This window comes from Furipterus horrens, unplaced genomic scaffold (genome assembly GCF_987537825.1).
Source record: "Furipterus horrens unplaced genomic scaffold, mFurHor1.1.pri manual_scaffold_4, whole genome shotgun sequence".
Lineage (NCBI taxonomy): Eukaryota > Metazoa > Chordata > Mammalia > Chiroptera > Furipteridae > Furipterus > Furipterus horrens.
In genome coordinates, this window is record NW_028327174.1 from 21,636,894 (window position 1) to 21,659,141 (window position 22,248).

Below are 22,248 nucleotides of genomic sequence, written 5' to 3' on the forward strand. Positions count from 1 at the left end.
TGTGAGCTCCAGCCCAGACCCCCAGGCAGCCCCAGTGCCAGGCTTTACCCAAGATTCTCTGGGTCTGCAACAACTTTCACTGTGGTACTGCAGCACCGCTTCCATGTCCAGGTCAGAGGCCCCCTCTTTTAGCTCCTTTAGCCCCCCACCCCCAAGCTCACTTTCTCTCCCCCCCCCCCCTTTCTCTCTCAGCACTCTGATCCCCTCATCCAGCCGTCCAGCTGCCTGAATCCCTGCTCTAGTGGGCCAAGAGCACCTGGAGGGGAAAAACAGGAGCAGATCCTTCCTGCTCCTAATAACAGGCTCCCATGAGTAGATAGCGAAAAGTGTTTTTGAATGAATAAATCAATGACACTAATCTAACAATGAAAATAAACAGCTAAATAAGAGCTATGAAGTGCTAGAAAAATAAGGAAAAACAAAACAGAAAAAGAGCTACAACGTGCTAACACTGTTTCTGGTGGGTGAAATTTTGAGTTAAGATACTCGTTGCTTGTTGGTATTTTCTGATGGTTCTGTAATGAGTAGGTTTTGCTTTTGTAACAAAAATGAACACTTAAGAAAACCATTTTGAAAAAAAATACAGAAGGGGTTTTGGGACTTCAAAAGAAGGGGGAATCTCATCGCTGGTGAGAGACTGGAAAGAAATGTTTAAGAAGCCACAGAATTTTTACAAGTGAAGAGAGGAGGGACCTCCAGCCCCAAAGCACAGGCAGAACTGGGCGAAAGTGTAGTGTTCCAGGTAGGGCAGAGTGTTCCTTACGGCTGCAAGATGAGGAATTTCGACTTAGGTCATTGAATGTGGGGAGTCAGAAGGCTTTTGAGCAGGGAAGCATGCTCAGAAGTCGGCATCCGGAGCGTTGAAGAGGTAGCGCTGAGCCAAATCCAAAGGGCAAGAGAGAGGGTGACGTGGAGGAGAGGCAACATCAGAAGCCCAGCTACAAATTCTCTCTACCACTCTTGGGGCATCTAAACCGCAAGTCCAGGAGGCGCTCCCTGACTGCCCAATCCTCTGCCATAGTACTACTCGGTGATGGGCATTTGAGAATTACTTGCATAAACCACCGGCCTATCTTCCCACCTGGACTACAAGTTTCGAATTCCTCCTACTCCACGTGAGGTGCACGTGAGGTGCTAAATACGAGTGTGCTCAGTGAGTGAAGGTTTGCAAGGAGCCGACGCAGAGAAAAATAAAGCCCGGCAGCGTCCCTTCCAATCGAGGCCAAAACAAGGAGTGCCCTGGTTGCGCGGTCAGCCGGCTTAGGTCTCCCCAAATAGAGGGCTCGCGCGGAAGAGGAGAGGTGAGGCTTCTTTTTCACGCTCAGGTAAAAGCAGCAGGGGGTAGCGCTCTGCAAAGACCCCTGGGTGGTTGGGAGGAAAGAGAGAAGATCGAGGGGAAGGAGAGAAAGGCCTGTTCCGTGGGAGTTGGGGCGTGGAGGGGAGCGGGCGGAGCCGGAGACAATGGGGAAAGAGGGAAGGGCGGGGCTGGAGAAACCTGGGCTGGGGCGGGGGCGGGGCAGGTGGGGCTCCTGCCCGGGCCGGGGGCGGGGTCCACAGCACATGCGCACCGCAGCCCGCCGCTCGCTGGAAGGAGTGGTACTTTTTAAAAGTGCAGCCCAGAGGCCAGCTCGCAGCCGCCAGCACCTTGGTTCTTACCCGGTCCTGCGTGTCCCTGCCGCGCGCCCCCGGCCCACATCAGTGCAGCCAAGGCCAGGCCAGCCTTCACCATGCCGGTCAAAGGAGGCACCAAGTGCATCAAATACCTGCTCTTCGGCTTTAACTTCATCTTCTGGGTGAGTGAGCGTGACAGCGGCGCGCTCCTCTCCGGGGCCACCTGAACGCCCCGGGGACCCCGCCCGCGGTCGAGGTGTCTGTCGGTAACTGGCACTGCCCTCCGGGTAGACTCGGAGCAGAGGAGAAAGGGCACCGCGGCCGCCAGCTGGCTGCGCTACCGGGTCCGGAGACGCGCAGAGCGGGCGCATTCGTAGGGGGCTCGCCAAAGCCGAGCAGGCAAGGGGACGCGGGGGCCCTAGTAAGCCGGGGCGTGGAGGCCGGCCTCCGGCCTCCTTCGCCAAGGGTGTGGGCTGCGGTTTCTGTCTGCCCCTCCGAGTGGAGGGGGGCGGAGGGAAAGGCGTTGGAAGAAACAGGGGACCTTATTTCCTGGGAGCTCAAGACCCGGGCCAAAGAGGACCTTGGCTGTTCGCGACCGGGGTGCGGTCTCACAAGTGGTGGGGTCGCGAGAAGCGGAGGATGCAGGCGCTCTCAGGGTCTTAGGTGGCTCAGCGAAGCTCTGCCAAGAGCTTTTGGCACTTTTACACTGGAGAGGAAGGGGCGCGCCAGCCGTGGGCGGCCGGGACCCCGTCACAAAGTTGGGTTCGGGGGCCCTCCGCCCTCGAAGAGGAGTGTTCAACCGCCCCGCTTCCCCCATTCTTTCAAACTTTGTTTCTGAGCCGCCGTGAGAAAGTCCGAGCTCCCTCGAAACTACCTGAAAGACTAGCTTGTCTTGATTTTTTTTTTCCAAGGGCGATAAGTATCTGAACTGGGGAGAACTCTGGGAGAGTTGGGGAGAGGAGGGGCGAGTTGCCCGTGGGCGCTTTTAGTGGGAAGAGTCTGTGTTTCTCCATTTCCGGGAGAGATCAGGTGCTGGCCCTCGCCCTTTCCCCGCCAGCCCACTGAATGGCAAGGTGGGGCCACCGAGAGCGCGCACTTTCTGGGGGGAGGTGGGGGAGGCACCAGGTCAACAGCTCCAGGACTCCCACTGCTCCTGGCACTTACCTCTCTGCAATGGGAAGCCGGAGGGAGGCAGCAGAAAAGAGGGGTGCCGCCTCCCTACCATCCCTTGGGGGCTTAAGGGACCACCCAGAGACAGAGCAAGGAATTAGGGGACCTTTGTGCTCTGGTTCTGAGGGCCACATCCCCTGCACGCAGATGGACAGTATTTGCAGTCAGGAAGGAGTCTGGAAAGGAAGCTACTTTCCGAGAGAGATGGGTGTAAAAACAGGGGCATGCCACTAGAGGCTTGTAACAAAACAAAACAAAAAATTTTGCTTATTTCCTTGGAGCTGGTCACTGGGGTCCCCATGCACCTGGGGCAAATCTCCTGAGATTTAATCCTCTCTCTGGAGCTGCCCAGCTAAGAGACTGAACTGCCCTTGCAAGAGTTACCACACCCAACACATGTACTAGTGTGGATGGCACATAGGTGTGCCTCTGCCCAACCCTTGGCCAGCTTTAAGGAGACCCTCCTGCGGTGGGCACCTCCCCTTCTTGGTGTTCCCAGCAGCCAGCCAGCTAGCTGCCAGGCTTGCTCCCTCCTCTCACCAACTCCTGGCACCAGAAAAGAATGTCAGAAGGTGAGTTGGCCCCACCCCACCCTCCTCTGTCCTTTGGAGAATTTTCATCTTCCCTCCCTAACACAGTCTATTGGTTAGCTCTCAGCCATCCACCTAGACTGCATCAGGGTTTGGGGCTGGGGGGAACCTCCGACTACCAGTGTGCCCTCACACCCCCATCTGCTCAGTAGCACAAGCAGGAGCCTGTTGGGAGGTTCCCAGAGCCACTCCAGTATCTGCTCAGCCTCTTCCTCTCTCCAACTTGCTACCCCACTCACATTCAGAGCTGGCCCTCTGGGCTGGGTGCTGCTGGTCAGCTCTGTCCTCTGAAACAGAAATTATTTACTCAGGGAATGTTTGGGTTTAGAGCTAGGAATGACTAGACATTATCCACTGCAGCCCTCTTATTTACAGTGAGAAAGCAAAGGACCAGAGAGGGGTAATTTGCCCAGAACCACAGAGACAGAGTCATTACTACAACTCCTGTGTCCCTTACTGTAGTCCTGTTCTCGATCCCCATCACAAAACCAACAAGAGGGGCCTGGTAATGGGCTGGTATAGAGGGTAAGGAGTAGCTACATTTTTCTGAATTAATTATTGTTCAATAGTATCAAGGTCCCTATAGAGATTATGGAATAAAGGGATACTACGATTCCCTGATGAAACATTTAACAGTCTGCAGAGTCCAAGGCCTCATGATATATAGCTGAAGAAGGATGCATTATCCCCATTTTACTGATGACCAGGAAACTAGTCCCCAGAGAGGTTAAATAGCTTATGCAGGGTCATGTGGCAAGCTGCCATCAGAAAGCAGTTTGAAAGCAGCTCTGGTTGGCTTCAAATCCGGTGCACTTCCCATTCCAACCTTCCATACCCAACTGGGTGGGACTAGAAGAAGGGTGGGAGCAAGCTGTTGAGCCTCTTTTAAAGGAATCTGTGATCTAAGGGAACTGCTTGGATTGTTGAAGTGTCAGCACTTCCTTTCTCTCTTGAGACCAGGAATTGATAAACTTGGAATTAGGGACCTGATGGGGACCTTGGAAAGCAGGAGTTTTGAGACCAGGGGCCACCAGCACCTCCTGAACAGAAGATGCTGAGAGGGGTGATCCAGCAGGGATCCAGAGAGAAAAAGCCCACCTCAGTGGCATTGAGTGGGATGATGGGGTGTCAGAGTGATGAACTCTCAAGCTATGTGGGGAAACAAGGCTAGGGTCAGGTCAGGAACCCGACTTCCTGGTCTGTTCCCCACCACCTCCCCCCAGATCCTGGTCCTGCATTGAGAAGGCCTGGTTCCTACCACACACCTCCCTCTACCGCTTTGTTCACTGCCTTTCACCCCTTACCCTCCCTCACTGATGGAAGTGGCAGGGCACTTCTCCTTCCCAAGAAATGGTGTTACCATGAACCTAACTAATGGACACTTCTTAGAAGCAGAAGGAGAGACCTGAATGAGAATTCAGAGACTACGTGTTAATCCAGCTATGTCCCCAACACACTTTGAAGTCTTGTGCTGGTTGTTTTTGTGGTCCAGCCCCTTCACCACTGCCTAAAGCAATAGGACTTCTCCAAACACAGCGCGAAGTAGAGTCAGGAAATGAAATGGACAGTGAACACCAAGGCTTGTCCTCAGCTTGGCTTCATTTGACCTTTACCTCTGGGGCCTGATTCTCACGTCTCTTTCCTCTGCTGCCCCTGAGTGAGGTCTCTCTCTCTCTCTCTCTCTCTCTCTCTCTCTCTCTCTCTCTCTCTGTCTGTCTAGGGTTCCTGTTTTCATTGATCATCCTCAGCCATTTTGGTGGTACTGCCCAGTGGTCAGAGCACCAGCTCTGGCTTGGATTTACTCATCACCAGATGGAGCTGGTGCCTGCCCATGGGATAGGGAGGTGAAAGGAGAGAATGTATGGGATGCACTTAGCACTGGATGCAGAGTAAACTTCCTGTAACTATTGTTGCTCACCAGTTGAAAGGAGATGGGGGGGGGGGGCGCAATTCCCTAAAAAGTGTGAAAACGTAGACCACAGGTTAGCCAGGAGCACACTTCCAATCCACCGGCATTCTTCCAGCTCTGGATTGGACACTAACTCCATTTCACGTGTGGCTACACATTTGACTGGGAGGCAGCCCCTCTTCTGAAAATAAAACTGCGTGGCGGAGATTCTGGGTTTGGGCAGGGTGTGGACTAGTTATGGGGAGGGCAAAGCCCCTCCCGCCCAACCTGCTGCTTCTCCCAGACACTGTTGCCTTCAGTGTTGGGCTGAGCAAGCAGCTGAGGCGATTGAGTAAAATGGCTTCCTGATTTTGGCACCCAGACAGCTGGAGCCCTGGGAAAGCTGCCTGTGTTTGTACTGAGACTGGCAGCTTTGGGGAGAGGTGAGGTGAGGCCAGGTGTCCGCATCTCCTAAGGAAGATCAGACCTCTCCCCTGCGCAGAATTGTAATGGCTTTCCCCCAGTTTCTCACAGTGGTAGTCTGACTACTGATTTTGGGGGGGACTGATGGAAAGGACTCCTCTACGCACATGCTCTACCCTTTTCTTTTCAAAGTGGCCCATGGGCACCATTCCAGACCTTATTCTTTTGTACTCAAAGGAGGCGGCTGCTAGTTAAGACCCAAATTTGGAACTGCTTTGATAGCGGCCCTATTAAGGGCCATCCTTGCCAGAGTAGAGCACTTACTCTGACTTTGACTCTCCTTGGCCACAGACCTCACAAACCAGCGTCCTCCCGTCTTTCTTTTGTGTTGGATGTGAATCTTCCCTTTTACATATACACGGAGCTGTGTGGCCTGTTTGATTTGTCTCTTTGTTTTCCTGTTGGAGTTCATGTCATAAGGGAGGCGTGGCTCTTGGAATTGGTCACACAGTCGGGAACTTAATAATACCTTGGACTTATAAAAGCACCTTTTTTCCAAAGAATGCAAACCTTGACCGTCTCTCTCAGGTGTGTCTGGCTCTGAAGGTCAGGGACCTGAGGTCACAGTTCCCGTGGCTTATGTGATCCTGTTGCCTTGTTGGGGGCTGTATGTTCCAGATCCACCTGTGTCGAGTTGGAGAGAGGAGAGTGGAACAGTTTCAGGAAGTTGCATTTTTCGGTTCTGTTACTCCTCCCCCTGGGTTGGGGTCAATGGGACTTTCTGTGGACCTGTCACAAGTCTTTTCAACTAAAGCCCTTCAGAAATTATCTTTACTTCTTACAGAAGAGCAATGATGTCATTGTTGGGGGGTTGAAAATCTGGGTAAGAGCCTATTGGACCCATGTTTTCACTACCCAGAGCTGTTCTTTGCAACTGAGGGAACTCAGGAGACCAAAAGGGCTAATCTTAATATACTTTTTTAATTTATGGTTTTGAAGTCTAACTGCAGATTACTTGCTTTTTCATTCTGTGGAAAAAGTAATGCTGGTCCAGGGATATTTTCATTTTCCATCAAGTGATGGCATGCAGCTGTGGAAAGCACCATCCTGTCTCCAGATGAGATAATTTTATAATAATTACATTCATCTGGTAATTGCTCACTCCCCGCCCCCCCCCCAAAAAAAATACTTAGTTCTGGACAGTTTTTAAGTACTGTATGTTTTCATCCTTGACTGGTGGGTCTTAACCTTTATAGGGAATTCCATGCAATCAATGCGACCTGCCTCCAATGTTGTACCCAATTTTTTGCTTTTTTCCTGGAGGCTCATGGACTTTGGTTATCAACACCCCATACCTTGGTTTCCAGACAACCCCACCCTGTCTTGAATCCCAAGTTTCTACCTTGAGAAGCTGGTTGCCTAACAGCTCCTTGGGGATTGTATGGCAAGTCATGGGAGGACTTCGAGAAGGCATTAGAGAGCCCCAAGTGCCCCTGGCAATCAAGGCAGCCAGGACTGGAGAGCTGGCCTGCCCAACCATTTTGCTCTGACTCTCAGCTTAATCATTGCCCAAGGAGTGGCTTTGACTCTCAATTAATTTAACAAGTGTTTTGCATTTCTAGTCCACATGAAGAATCCAACTTTATGAGCTTCCAGCCAAGTTTTGCTTCTTGGGTTGGGGTTTCCCATGGCATGGGTGAATTGTCTTTGTTCGGGAAGAGTGGAGTTATGTCTTTCCCTCCTCCTCCTTCCCACCAAATGGAGAATAGAAGCCTCGCCCCTGAGGATTTTGGAAAGGGACGAGTAACCCAGAGGGTCGGTCGTTTGGGGACTTGGACTCCTGAGGAGATGACAGGCAGCCTGGGTAAGTTGCAAAGTGAGATGAAACCATGACTTGGAGAGAGGCCATATTTATTTGATTCTAGAGAGGGTTGAGGACTCTTGGCTTGGAGAAAAATCAGTAATCTGGGATTTTAAGGTCCTTCTTGTTCAATCGATCCTCTTGCCAAATGTGTCCAGGGCAGCAGACACAGTGCCTTTTGCTGGCTCTATTAGGAAAGTAACCCTACAAAGCTTACCCAATGTATGTCAATGTTCCAATGAACACCTAGGGCCCAGGCAGGCCAATAGCCTTGACTTCTACTAAGACGCTGTCTCCAAACTGCTCAGGAGGCAGCCCCTTGATTATCCTCCAGTCTGAGCTATACGTTCGTGTCCAAGTGCAGAAACACAGCACATGGATCACAGCAGAAAATCCTTGATTGAGGGGATTAAAAGTGTGATAAAGTAAATCAGACAGTTTTACTGAATTCAAAACAAATTTCTATAGCAGTTTAGTATTACTTCATCTTTAAATCTACATTGATTGAATCAATACCATAAAAGTGATAAAATGATTTATTAAAGCTTTAAATGAAAAGATCAGCAAAATCATACTTAGTTGTGAACTCATTGCTTTTCAAGTCAATATAAGATTAATGTTTTTAGAAGATATTTTCTATAGACTGAATGTGTCTCCCCAAAATTCATATGTTAAATCCTACCTTTGCAGATGATTAGGCCATGAGGATGGAGCCCTCATTGGATGGATGAGGGTCCTTAAAAAAAAGAGGCCCTAAAGAGGGCCCTCTTTCCTTCTGCCATGTGTGATTACAGCAAGAAGACAGCCCTCTGAATCAGGAAATAGTTCCTCACCAGATACCAAATGTGCTTCACCTTGATCTTAGACTTCCTAGCCTCTAGAACTATGAAAAATAAATTCTTGTCACTTGTAAGCCATCCAGTCTATGGTACTTAGTTATAGCAGCCCAAGTAGACCAAGACATACTTATTTGCAGGTTCAAATAAAAATCACCCCTTCCCTTCTAGGTGAGCAATCACAATGTGCCAGTTTGCATGTGCACTTCACATCAGTGCCCCTCTCTGATTGGTGGCAAGCCCCACCCCCCACCCCCCAGCAACCCTGCTCCTCAGAAGCTCTACTCTCCTAGAGCAGAATGCACTCCAGAGACAGGAAACCCTTCCTGTTAAGGGTCTTGCTCCTCCTCACCCCAATGACGTGAATGACTTTCTTATGATGTGGGTCTGTGGATTTCAATGTCACACTCAAAACTTTTTAAAGCTTCCTTTCTACAGCCTGGGAAATTGACTCATACTCTACTTTCCCCGTCCAATCAAATTATGGTCCTGATTCTCTAAGACCAGATAACCTCTGGTCTCCCAAAAACCAGAAAACTCATTTCAAATGAAAATTAAATTACCTCTAATAATTTAGTGAAGGACCCTGAGCATTATGGGAAGCTGGCATTATCCTGGTGGTGTAGATGCCTCTTAGGATCCCAAGCCCAGACCTGCAGTGATGCTGTCTCATCCCCTTTGCTGGCAGGATGGTGCTGTGTGGAAAGGGCAGAGGCTCTGGGTCCCACCTTGGGGTCATTTCTATATAGGATACAGGGACAGTGGCCACTTGATGGACCACAGCCTCATCTGTGGGTACAGTGGCCAGTGGGCAGCTGCAACAGCATCTGTACTTGTCAGGCCTGTAGTAGTACTAAAGCGAGGATGAGAAGAAAATGTGCCAAGTTCCTCCAGAGAATCTATTTCACAAGCTGGTGCTTGTGTCCACACTGACTTCCTGGCCGGTGCAGCAAGGGTGTGGCAAAGCCCTCGGGCCAGAGGCCAGCAAGAGAAGGTGCAAGCTCTCTCTCTAGACCTGTGGCTCCACCAGAGAGAGGCCAGGCTCAGGTCACACCTGCAAAGGCCACATGGCCATGTGGCCTTTGCAGGTGCCTCCCTGTCAGTGAGAGAGTAGGGCCCTCTGCTCTTCTAGGTCTTGGGACCTTTAAGGATAAAAAATGGCACTTTTGATGTGGGATTAGATGTGGCTGTGAGGGAGAAAGGACAAAAGTGAAAAAATTAGGTTCTGAAATTCACAAAATGGATCAAAAAGACAAACAGGTTAGCAAAATGATTGAAAATTTGGGCTTTGCACTCAGACTATTTGGGGTTCAAGTTCTAACTCAGCCACTTATTTGCCAAGTGATTTCAGAGAAGCTGTTCAACTTCTGTGCTTGAGTTTTCTCATCCAAAAAATGGAAGTTAGTGTTACCTACCTGGTGGGTCTATTGTGGAACTTGAATAATACAGGAGAAGTACTTTGAATGGGATGTGGGACATAGCAAATATTGGGGCGCTTGCTGTCTAATAAGTTTGAGACCTAAAATGAAAGCAGGGATAGGGCAGGTAAATAGCTTAGACACAGCAGTTTGGGAGCCATGACTCCTGTCGCCTTGCTGGCTTGGTACTCAGAATGTCCTATGGTGGGGGAGGAAGGCCATTTGCCGACACTGCCAATCCATGCGCCATGTGGCACTGCTTGTAATGTGTAAAAGAAGGGGCGTCTTCCACTACTCAGGGCATTCAGGGACTGGTAACCAGTTCCACGGATGGAATGAGAGCTAGCTGGTCCACATCACTAAGGTGCATAAGCCAGAGTGTGTGTGCGCGACCGCCAGACATCTTAGTGAGGCATATGCAATGGAAAACAAATGAGTGGTGCTCAGTAATTTAAAGCAAAACAAACCCCAAACAATCCTCCACATCAGATAATTTTGGTTAAGATCAGAATGCCTACTTTCAGCAGAAAATGGATTTATGGGCTGGCTAGTGAATACTACATGTCTGGCAAGCAGGCGATGGAAACTTGAAATGAGATTTCTTGTTCAGAAAGAGGTTACCTTGAGCACTGGTCTTCCCTCCCAATCCTGCAGCCCCAAGCTATTTAAAACCAGCACATTATATTAGCTGAAGTTTCTCTCCTCTCTTAGGCAGAATAAGGGCTCTGGGTTGTTTGTTTGTTTGTTTGTTTGTTCTTAATATTTTATTTTTATTGATTTATTGATTTGAGAGAGAAACATAGGTTTGTTTCTCCATGCATTCATTGCTTGACTCTTGTATGTACCCTGACCAAAGATCGAACGTGCAACCTTGGCAAATTGGGACGATGCTCTAACCAACTGAGCTACCTGGCCAGGACCAAGGGCTCTGTCTTTTAAATGAGGCTGAGTTTGTTTTTGGAATGGAGAATTTCTCAACACTTGAACTTATTCAGACCAGATTGCTCCCTAATTTCCATAAAAGTATGCTGAGAAAAAGTTTACAAGGTCCTTCATCCTCTGCCACACTCCAGAAAAGACACCAAGTTACCTCCCTATCACCAGGGATGAGACACACATGTGACAGAAGGAGAGCGCAGACAGCTAAGTCACTCCAGACCTGCTCTGTGATCCTGGGCAAGTTACTTTACCTCTCTGAGCCTATTTTCCTCATCTCAAACTGGGGTGGGCATAATTACCTCAAAGGGTATCAGGCAGTCCCACCAGCACTCTTAGGTTCCAAGGGGTTGTCACAGCCTTGCAGTAGAACTCATCTTCTAGTATTCCTCCTCTCCCTAGGAAATCTGTCACTTGCTCCCATAGGGAATGTGCCCATTATCCCTGCACTAGCCTGAGCCCAGGCTTAAACATTCAAACACAATTGCTCAAAAGAGCCAGGCATAGGGAGAGAATGATACCCACAGGCTCTAGCTATTGAGCCACCATCACCCCTCTCCCCAGGGGGCCCCCAAGTGCACTAAAAGCCCTAGAAAGGGAGGCTGCAGGGGCAGGGGCAGGCTGAGTATGTGCTTAGGACGCCAGCAGTGCAGGAAAGCCCAAGGAATTGTGGGGCAAGTAACCACCTTTTTGAACTTATGTATACTAATTTTATAATTTTGATTTTTTTTTCATGTTGAATTATATAGGTGGTAAGGTGAGCGCCATAATATTCTCAGTGTTCAGGGCACTAATCTGGCCACAGAGGCAGAAGTTGGCTTCCCCAAAGACCTGGCTTCTGGCTTCTCAGAGATGGTTGGATTTTTTATCATTGTCAGCCTCCCAACCTGCCATCATGTGTAACAGAGCAGCATGTATGTAGTAACACACACACACAACACACAGTAATACACACACAGTGATTGTTGGGTGAGAGGGGAAGTAGACTCGTTAGAAGTGAAGATTCATTCCCAGCAGCAAACTGGTAACTCCTTAAGCCTTACTTTCCTTATTTGCACAATGAAGGTAATAATAGAATCAAAGTCTTAGGATCATTAGGAGGAATAATGGGATATTTAATATAAAGCTATTATTGTGATGCCTGGCCCATGGCAAGAGCTCAGATGTCAGCTTCTGCAGCTATTGTGGGGTTATTATTATGATACCTATCAAAGTTTTTCAGAGATCAAGGTTGCCCTAAATGTTCACACTCATCCATAGTTTATTGCTTCAGTTCTGTAAAGCTGCATCACACAGGATTGCTCAAAGCTGAAATTTTACCACTACGCTTCATCCCTTTTAGAAGATGAATTAGCAGACTTGTCTTTGTCTGTCTACAAAATGCACATTTCAGAGGTTTCCCCAGTCTGGGAAAAGTGGGTGAGGAGAGGTACCAGTTTTGCACTTTGCTGAAAATGGCCCCTTAAGGCTGCATAGTGAGTAGAGACTCCTTTTTGGGGTCTTACCTGGGAATTTAACAACAGGAATCACAAGAAGAAATCTATTCTGCTTCCAGGCCAGAAGGGTGGTCTTAGCACCTCTCCTTCAGCTCACTTGTGCTTTCAAAAGGGGATGCCCTGGCTAGTGTGGCTCAGTGGATTGAGTGCCAGCCTGTGAACCAAAAGGTCGCCGGATCGATTCCCAGTCAGGGCACATGGCTGGGTTGTGGGCCAGGTCCCTGGTTGGGGGCAGGTGAGAGGCAACTGACTGAAGTTTCTCTCCCACACTCCCCCTCCCTTCCTCTGTCTCTGAAAATAAGTAAATAAAATCTTTTTTTTTTTTTTTTTTAGGGTTGGGGGGTGGATCCCTCTTATCTAGAACTTTCTTGACACCATGAAGCAAGGCTCAGAGGAGGGCAGGGCCAAAGTCACGATTGCTTTTGTGTGGACACCATGGGAAGAAAAAAAAGGAAGGAAGAGCTAGCCCTAAAGGGTGCATTATCCCTGGGACCCAATGACTATGGGCTTGAGACCACCACATCTCCAGGGCTCAACAGAGGGAGAGAGAGAAACCCCAAGAAGTTAGTGGTTAGTGCCTTCCTCACCTCTTGGCCTTCCCCTTGACTGGGGTTGACGCCCTGAATCTGAATCACCTAGCTGCAGCAGGCAGATTAAGGTTTAGGTCAGCATGTTGCCAAATTCAACATGTCCAGACCACCCTCCTTTTTCTCAAGAGAAGTTCTCAGGAATTCCCATTCTTCCCCTTCACCAGGCAGCACAGAGCAGGGAGGAGCGCAGCACTGAATTGCCTGCATGGGCCACCGTGAGCTGTGCCTGCTGCTGGCTGGGTCACCTCCAGCGAATTGTTGTTGCTTCACCTCTCAGAGCCTGTTTCATCTATAAAATAAGAGTGATGAGAGGATTAAATGAGATAATATACATAAATCACCTCCTACAATGGAGGGCACACAGAGGCGATAATTGCGACCTTTATTGTATTGTTTATTTTCCTTTCCCTAGCTTCTGGCGGGGTTGCTAATGGACCAAAAAAGCTTGCCAGAAGTCAGGTTAACACTAAAGCTAAATAACCTACAATATCACTGAGCATCAGCCTCTGCATGTATTCTTTAAAATTTTATTTATTCATTCATTCATTCATTCATTTTTAGATTTAAGATGGTTTGAGGAAGAATCCACTCTCCTACATAGCCTGGCCTAAAAAGAACATAGGCTGCAGAGATCAGGGTGGAGTTTTTACCAAGGGTGTCCTGCTTCAGACGCTGCAGGAGTCATTTTGGTTTCTTTGGGAGGAGAGTCCACAGGGCTGAACTTGTGTGGTAAATGCACCTTTGGAAGCCAGATGCAGGTTCTAACTTGAACCATTTACTATGACTTCCCAGGCTCAGTGGGTTCAAGGTGGAGTTGTCCCGCCAGTGTCTGTCTTGTTTCCTCCCTGCTCAATTGTCCTGTGTCCTCCCCACAACTGTCTCTGAGCAGCACTGCAAGATGGTCCTCAGGTTGAGTCCCCAGACGTTACTGTGCCAGGCGGGGCATGTGAACCGCCACACTCTCCAAATTCCACAGTGTCAGGCGAAACGGTGAGATTCTGCTCCCTGTTGAGCTGAGCCTGTGATCGTTCCCCGACACACACAGGAACCTTGAGCCCAGAGAAAGCTTACACACACACACATGCTCCATGGCTGGATGCCCTTCCATGCTGGCATTTAGAAAACTAGCCTCTGGGTTCAGAACTCCCAGAGAGAGCTTTTCCATGTCTACCGATTGTTCAGCATTGATATGAAGACCTAGAGCAGTGATTGTCAGCCTTGAGCAAGCCTCGGAATCACCTGGGGACACTTGTTAAAACACAGATTGCTGGTCCCCACCCCACTCAACTTCCTCATTAAGTTCCCAAGTGCTGCTGCTGCTGCAGCTGGTCTGGAGACCACACGTGGAGAACCACTGGCCTAGAAAAGTTTCCCAGTGGCCCGTGAGGATCCCAGCTTCTGTATATTTGGACACTGCCCTAAGATGGGGAGCTCAGTAGAAGCCCCAAGAGCAGAAGTTGCCTACAGGAACAAAAGGGCCGCCAGGATGCTGATACTCACTGGGGGGGACTTGTTCTCCAGAATGGTGATTTCTGAGGCTTTTCAACTCATTTCTAATAACGCTAAAGTTAGCGATACTCCTGCTTGATATCTTCAAATTTTGCCTTGAACTAACAGTTTACTTGTGATCTTTAGTGAAAGCAAACGATGCTGGTTTCTGCGGCTGAATAGAGTGAAGTTTGGTTTTTGTTGTTGTTTTACTGTGTGGTGGGACTGGCTGGACACGGAAGGGCTCCAGGACCCCTGTTCCCGCCCAAAGACAACAGCTTCTGCCTCCGTCTGGAGTTGGGAGAGGAGGCTACAGGAGAAGGTTGGAAGAGGCAGTGGGGCTAGGGCGCCTGTTTGTTCTTGCTGGCAGTGCCGCGGGACCAGCCTCCTGACGGTGAGTCAGCCCATCCAAGGCTTGGCATTCAGTGGTGAGCCAGGGTTGCCATGGAGACGGGTGAGGCCCAGAGCCCACAGGTCTGGGTGGCCTGACTTGTTTTTAACTGTTGAAGCCTGTGTGAACATAGAGGCCCTTATCTCCACTTCTGAGGCTTTCTTAAAGCGTGACTGGTATTTTGGGCCCCAGAAAAGGCTGGTAGGGGAAACCTGTGTCCTCGGCATTCAGTCTCTTGCTGATTTCCTGGGCACCGTGGGCAACCATACCAAGAGGTCTCCAAAGTCCAGGACATTAAAAAACAAAACAAACAAACAGAAAAACAACCAGGGCTGATGCATATCTTACTGAAGGGAGGAAGTAAAGAGATAAAATCCCCTGCCTCTCTGTCATCTGCTCCTTTAGTAACTCCTTTCTGCAGAGTTCATTCACTCACAGAAAGCGGTCTGTGCTCCAAGGAAGGACAGAGGCCTCCAGTCTTAGTCAACAATCTCCCTTTAACCTTCCTTCCCCACTTTTCTTTGGCCGTTCCCATCTGATCCTAGCAGAGCTCCAGAGACAGTGTATGGGTGTGAAGAAGGTAAATTTATCCACCTCCCCCACCACACAGCACTCACTGACTCTCACAGAAACCAGAAAATAGAACCCCAGTGTCCTAAATTGCCTTTTCTCCCGCCCCGCCACCTCCTCAGATCATAGGAGGACACACAGCTGACGTCCGCCAAGGGCCGTGAATTGCCCCACTGTCGTCTCATGTCTTCCTCAAGGGTCACTATTATTGTTGTTGTTGTCATTTTTTCCCCCCAGAATTGGTCAGGCTCTAGAGCTATAGCACTTCACAGTTTTCGGAGTGCTTTATATGCATCGCCTCCTTTAATCCTCACCTTCTGCCTCAGTCAAAGGCAAGACAGGTAGCATACAGGTTTTTTTTAACAAATGAGAACAGTAAGGTTCAAAGAAGCTAAGGAAAGTGTTTAGTGTCATGCAGCGCCAGAATTAGACCTGAGTGCACGCCCTTCCGCTGGGCCAGCCCTTCTCGTCAGGGTTGGGCAAGGAATCACCTTGGAGCACAGACTCCCCTGGGACGGAGCTGAGACAGGTGTGTGTTCAGAATTCCCCCAGGTGATTCTGACATTCACCCTATGTCAGCCAGGCCCTGGGTGACACAGGCATGCCAGTGACAAGTAATAGAGTCAAGGTCTTCCTGCTCGCTGTTAATTCTGTTATGCCACCTGCCCCTTTCTGAAAATTTTTGTAGCATCTCTTTGACCTCAGGCTCACCAAAGTAACCAAACAGCCATTGCTTTCCAGGAGGACAATGGGACACAAAAAAAAGAAAGTGCTCCCATCTTCCCTGACCCCATCCTGTCACCACTGCGCACCTCCAGCCCCTCCCAAAGGGGCAGATGTGACCACAAGTCTGAGGCCAGCCTCAAAGAGAAACCACTGTGGACAGTGATCTGCTCTCCACGTTCTGGGCTTTCTGAGACAGCTGGACAGAGAAAGCAGAATGAGTATTTTGTCCTTTTTTAAAAAAATGTGACCAGTCAGGTCATGCTACAGAAGAAGGGACCTAGAGGAAGGGGTCTGGGGATCTCACCAAGACCACCCATTCATTTGCTCTGAGAGGATTTTCACCGAAGTGGGATTTGTCCCACAGGCAGACATGGTGCTTCCCACCTGAGGGGTGGGATACAGTACACACACACACACACACACACACACACAGAACCTTCCTCCTCATCAGCCAGTTGCTCTTTCCTTCTTGTCACCTCTTCCTCTTTCCATCAGTAGGGCCGCCTCTATGTAAATAGCTCCTCCAGTTCTAACTGGAACCAGTTTTGCAAACTTGGCATGTGTTCCAGAGCAGCCAGGTGCCCCTAAGCGACATCACTGCTCTTTGATTTGTTTTCAGTCCTCCTTCAGAACTGAAGACATTTCCTTTACGTCCAGGTGTGTGTTTAAGGGTAAGATTTCTGGGCCTGTCACTGTAGCGAGACTATGATGTGACTCACTGAAATCCTGATCTTTGCGTGGGTGCTTTTAGTGCGTTGTGTTTACGTTGGTGAGAGAGACCGGGAAACTGTTCGCTGTGGGCTTGAGCTTGGGGAAGTGCTGTGTTTCATGTCTCCTGAAGCTGACAAAAGTTCCAGCTGTCAGGGTTACCTGTGTTGTGTGCTCATCAAAAAATCTGAGTGCCTCACTGAACTCCTTTCGGGGGACGGGGGGAGGACAGCAGTACATTGACTTATAAACTAATTTTCAAAAGATGTTATTGGACCTGCCCCTAAATCTCATCGTGACCTTGTGAGTTTTTCTCAGTATTTTCTGTGGGCTAACTTTTCTCGTGAGATATTACAAGGTGGGTCTGGATGGAAGGCCAGATAGGAAAGGAGGCTTATCCAAGGGGAGAGGACGAGGAGAGGAAGTTCTGGTGGGTTTCAGAGATTTTCTTTCATTGAAGTAATCCTTTATTTGAGGAATAATTATTTACTAAGGACTGTTTTGTCCAAAGTATGGATGGGGCAAGAGAGCTACTGGAATAAGTTAGAAGTGGCCCCACCCTCAAGTACCATAAGCCCTAATTAGAGACACAAGACAAGCACAAGCGTGGGAGGAAAGGAGGGCGTGAGGATGCTGTAGAGAACAAATGTGGAGCTCGACGGACTGCATTTCCTTGAGAGGACACCGGAGGAATCTTGGTTGGGAAACAACAGGCCTAGGTGGCCAGGACTGCCTTCCAAGAGGAAGAAACTTTGAGTGATCCCATCCATGGAGGAGGTGAGGAGGAGGCATAGGTGAATGCAGTCATGGGAGATCAAAAAAGGTGAAGCTGAGCAAAAGCCTAAAAAGTTGGCAACCGACCTAAGCTGTCTGCAGCCTTTCAGAGTGAGATTGAAGGAAGTGAAATTTTGTTTTCTGTTCCATGTTTTAGGATAGACAGACCTGCCATCTGTGTTGGCAAAGGATGAAACAGTGGCAGAGGCAGGAAAGAGGTGGATTAATGGAGCAGGTTCTTGAAGGAGACAGGAAGCCTTGAAAGAGAGGCCCCATCTTCTTTGTATTAGATATATTTTTAGATTTTGAATAGTTTTAGATCTACAGAAAAGTTGCAAAGAGCCCCGGCTGGTGTCACTCAATTGGCTTGGCATCATCCCACCAACCAAAAGGTCACCAGTTCGATTCCCAGTCAGGGTACATTCCTGGGTTACAGGTTCGGTCCCCATTTGGGGTACCTACAGAAGGCAACCAATCAGTGTTTCTCACATCAATGTTTCCCTCTCATTCTCCCTCCCTTCCCCTCTCTCTAAATTTTTTTTTTTTAATTTTTCAAAGATAGTATAGAGTCTTTTATATCCATACCAGTTCCCTCTATTGTTACCATCTTCCAATGCCATGTTACAGTTGTCACAGTTAAGAAACCAACATTGGTTCGTTACTGTTAACTGAACCAGACTTAATTGGTTTTCACCGGTTTTTCGAGTTATTCCCTTCTCCACAATACTATGCGACAGCTGTCATGTATCCTTCATCTCCTCTGGTCTATGCCAGTATCTGTCTTTCCTTGTTTTTCATGATCTTGACCATGTTGAGATATTCTGGTCAAGTATTTTGTAGAACATCCTCAACTTGGTTTGTGTTGATTTTTCTCATGGCCCATCTTCTGAGAAGAAAATGAATTCTTTGAAGAAATGAAGACATTTCCAATAAAACAATGAGGGGAAAACTATCCTTCTTCTCCCTGCAGTATAGATGAGACCATTTCTGGCCCAAAGGCAAAGGACTTTTGTCAACAAAACCAAGAGCTTTTCCTTTGGCTATAATTGGAAGTGAGAGGTAACCAGGCAAGAAAAGACCTGGGTCAGGGAGTAGAGACACTGGATTTTTTACTTCCATCCCCACCAGACCAGCTGGTGATCTTGGGCAGGTCTCCATCCCCTTTTCATGGGCTCTGTGAGCAGGGACTTGTCTAACTGAGCGTCCACATCAAACCTGCTCAGATCCTACGATGGTGGACAACAGTAAAGTAGCAGCCATGGCAACTGTATGGCCAATATTCCTGCCACGTGTCACTTATTAACCTGGGAGGAAACCATCAACTTCGTGGCCTCCCAGACCCTGTTTCCTTATTTGATGGAGTCCCTTAATCATTGACTGGATGCCCTTTTTTAAAGGTCAAAATTCTTTGATTCTTGCTGGTCCCTTCCCATTTGGTTTCTTCTAGTATTCAAGTAGCGGGGGGCAAAAGCCAGGTGGGTGGCTGGGAAGCCTCTCTGTACCACACCAAAAAGTAAGTTCTCCTTGGGAATTCTCTGAACTCCTTAGACAGTGCTGCCCGCACAACCGTGGAAGCCATTGCTAGGTGGTGCCAGTTATACTCACTTCCTGGGCCTGTGATATGCCCCCAGCCATGGTGACCCAACCAACTGAAGCAATTTCTCCAATAGCATTACAGAAAATTGGGCAGCTAATGGCTTACACAGCATCTCCTCAGGCCAATTAACTCAGTAATCCAATTGAAAAGGTCAGCAGGGCTCATTTCTCTGATTTTGGTGAACTGGCAGCTCCCAGTCCTGCCCCTGGCCTCCCTTACCCAACTCTTAGTGTGAGGTTTTCGTATGAGGCTAAGATCTATTACCACTTTTTTCCATTTCTCCAGAGCCAGCTGCTTTTCCTTCCCAAGTTCTGCAACGTGTTCTAGCTTTGACAGCCAAGCAGCATAATGTGAGGTTCAGGATGGGGTGCAGACATGCAGAACTCCGATTCCTGTGTAGGGCCTTGTCCTTATCTGGGGTGAGAACTGAAGTCTTTCTCCTTCTGGTTCCAGTTCTACAAGAAATGTCCTTCGTGCCACCTGTGCATGTAGACCTGATAAATGACTGGACTTCTACAGATTGGCTCAGGATCCTTAACGTTATAAAATGAAAGAGGCTTTCTCATTGGAGGTTTAATATTTGGGAGCCCTGTCATTATCCAAACATGGCATCGCTCCCAGAGGGACCCATCTCCTGCCCATGAGAAGCTTCTGTGCACAATGTAGTCTTCCATCATCTTTCATAGTTTAGTTCTTTTGGTTGGAGTTGTTTTTATTCTTTTCATGGTAACTGGTTTAAGAATGTTCCTGACAGAGGAAGGGGTGGGGTTCGTGAGTAACTTTAGCAACAGGGAGAATAAAATGACTTGAAGATAATTCTTTGATAAGCAGAAAGGACAGTAGAGGACACTGCCTCTCTTAGGTCCCAGGTGCCCTCAGCATCAGCACCACCAAGATGAGTGTGAGAGGGAGGATGGAGGAAAAGGTCTGTGGCTAAGTGCTCACCAGGTTAGCACTACCTCCAAGGGTACGGGGAGCTCCAGCCTGCAGGGCTCTCAGGTTGATGCTTTCGTGCCCACAAGGAGGCCATCAGCCTGTCTTCCATTTTCCAGGGGTCTGATTCGGCCTCCATGTGCTGGGGTAGGGTGGGGGGGAGGGGAAAGCATCACCTCCTTCCTCTTAACTCTTCAGGACCCCAGAGGAGCTAGGCCAGGGTCAGCCCACCATAAAGTCAAGACCCATTTGGGCCCTAACTGGTGTGGCTCAGTTGGTTGGAACATCATCCATTAGACCAAAAGTAGCGGGTTTGATTCTTGCTCAGGGCACATGCCCAGGTTGCGGGTTTGATTCCCTGTCAAGAGGAATACAGGAAGGCAACAATTGATGTTTTTCTCTCACATCAATGTCTGTCTGTCTGCCTGTCTATCTGTTTCTCTCTGTCCCTCTCTCTCTCTCTATCACTCTCCTTTCCACTGTCTCTAAAAGCAATGAAAAAATATCCTCCGGGGGAGGATTTTTAAAAAAGAAAGAAAAAAGACCCATTTGGTACTTAGTATTTGCTTATCTAGTGCCCAACATACAGGGATGTCCCAGCTGGAACCCACCGTATCCCTGCGCTAACGGCTGTGCTCCTGAGTCAGGAGAACACAATCTAAACCAGGGTATCCAGGTTGGGAATGGGAGAGAGACTCCTAACCCCTGTGAAGCCACGTCTGCTGTCTTTGCCTTAGGCCAGGAGACCCTCACTCACCTGCATGTCTTTTTTTAATAAGGGGGAAGACCTGCCACATTTACTTGAACCCAAAGCTCCCTGGTTTGTTTTATCTCTAAAATTCCTTCACCTTCAAGCCTGACATCCATGAGTTTTTCTTTTCTGCATTGTCCAGCCATGGGGCATGTGGTATTGTGTCATTCTTACTGATGTTTGGTGTTGCCGTCCCTAAGGTGAGGACTGAGAGGTTTGGGAAGATGCTGAGTGACTGTCCAAGGGAGTAGGAGTGCAATAATTCTCTCTGTCACTTCTAAAACTTGCAATATATAATCTCTTTATTTTTAGCCATACTTAATAAGCAAGGAAGGACCACATCTCACCATTCCTGGTTTACAGATGGGAAAACTGAAACAGTAGAACTCTGAGCCAGGAATTCCAGACCCTCACTGGGGAAACACACCCAGGGCAGTGTACACCTCTGCGGGCGTAGGCAACATTTCGACTACTGCAGGCGGAGGTCTCGGGTCACACATTCCACTGTTGCCTTCTCCCCTCTCCACCCAACCTATCCAAATCCACTGCCAAGTCATGGGAAAAAAGGAGTAGCAAAGAAGGAAGGAAAGAGAGGCCTGTCCACACAACGGGGCTCTCCCAGCTCCTCGAGCTAGAACCAAGCTTCCTGAAGAGCATGGCTCTGACATAGGGCGCCTCTGTTGAGAAGGGTGGGCCAGTGAAACCTGGTGCCTGGGCGTTGGCCCGGAGCCCACCCCCTCATGGGTCCAGCTGGCCACTACACTGCAGCCTGAGTCACTCCCCAACGAGCCCTGGTACGAGTGTGAGAGGAGACGGAGCTCAGCTGGCCTGGGGGTGGGAGGAGCACTTGGCAGAAGGCCACCTCCACAGGCATCTGGTTCAACAGTGCCAGGCCAGGGTTTGGCACCTCTCCGTTTGGTTCTTTATTGGGAAAGTCTGCCCTTTTTACAGTCCAGTATCTCAACTTGCCATTCCGTGAAATGGGATTTTCACAAGATTGGAAGATTATTTGAATGTTTCTTGTCTGATGTTATAAGGATCACTCCTAAGGAAGCATGCACCTAAAACCTGGAATTGGGCAGGTCAGTTTATAAGGCTTCCCTGTGTGGAAAGGAAAGGACCAAATGTGGACAACCTAGGGGGGATGCTGAGCTCTGATAAGGAATCACAGCTGCCCTCATTGGTGCACGGGTGTGCCCTTTGAGCAACTTTTTGTTTTTTTATTATACTCTGTATGCACAGAGTAGTGCATAAAACATGAACAGTTTAAAGAATAACTATAAAGTGAGTATCTATGTCACTGCCACCCAAGTCAAAAGCTAGAATAGCACCCCAGACCCTGCCCCTCAAAGTGTTCTTCCCTTGTTCTACCACTTGACTTTATAATAATCACTGGATTTTTTTCCTTTGTCATCTGTATACACCCCTAAGTAGTACAGTACTATTTAACTATACGGAATCATATTGAATGTATTCTTAAGGTTCTTCATT

General features: G+C 48.7%; 1 protein-coding gene across 1 annotated transcript in view; it reads left to right on the top strand.

Moving 5' to 3' along the window:
* The first annotated feature begins 1,585 nt into the window (after positions 1–1,585).
* CD9 (CD9 molecule) overlaps positions 1,586–22,248 on the top strand; it is a 32,326-nt gene continuing 11,663 nt past the window's right edge. Inside the window, exon 1 of the mRNA XM_090272687.1 lies at positions 1,586–1,793. Within this exon, the coding sequence (XP_090128813.1) occupies positions 1,728–1,793 (66 nt within the window). The 5' untranslated portion in view covers positions 1,586–1,727. The remainder of the gene's footprint in view (positions 1,794–22,248) is intronic.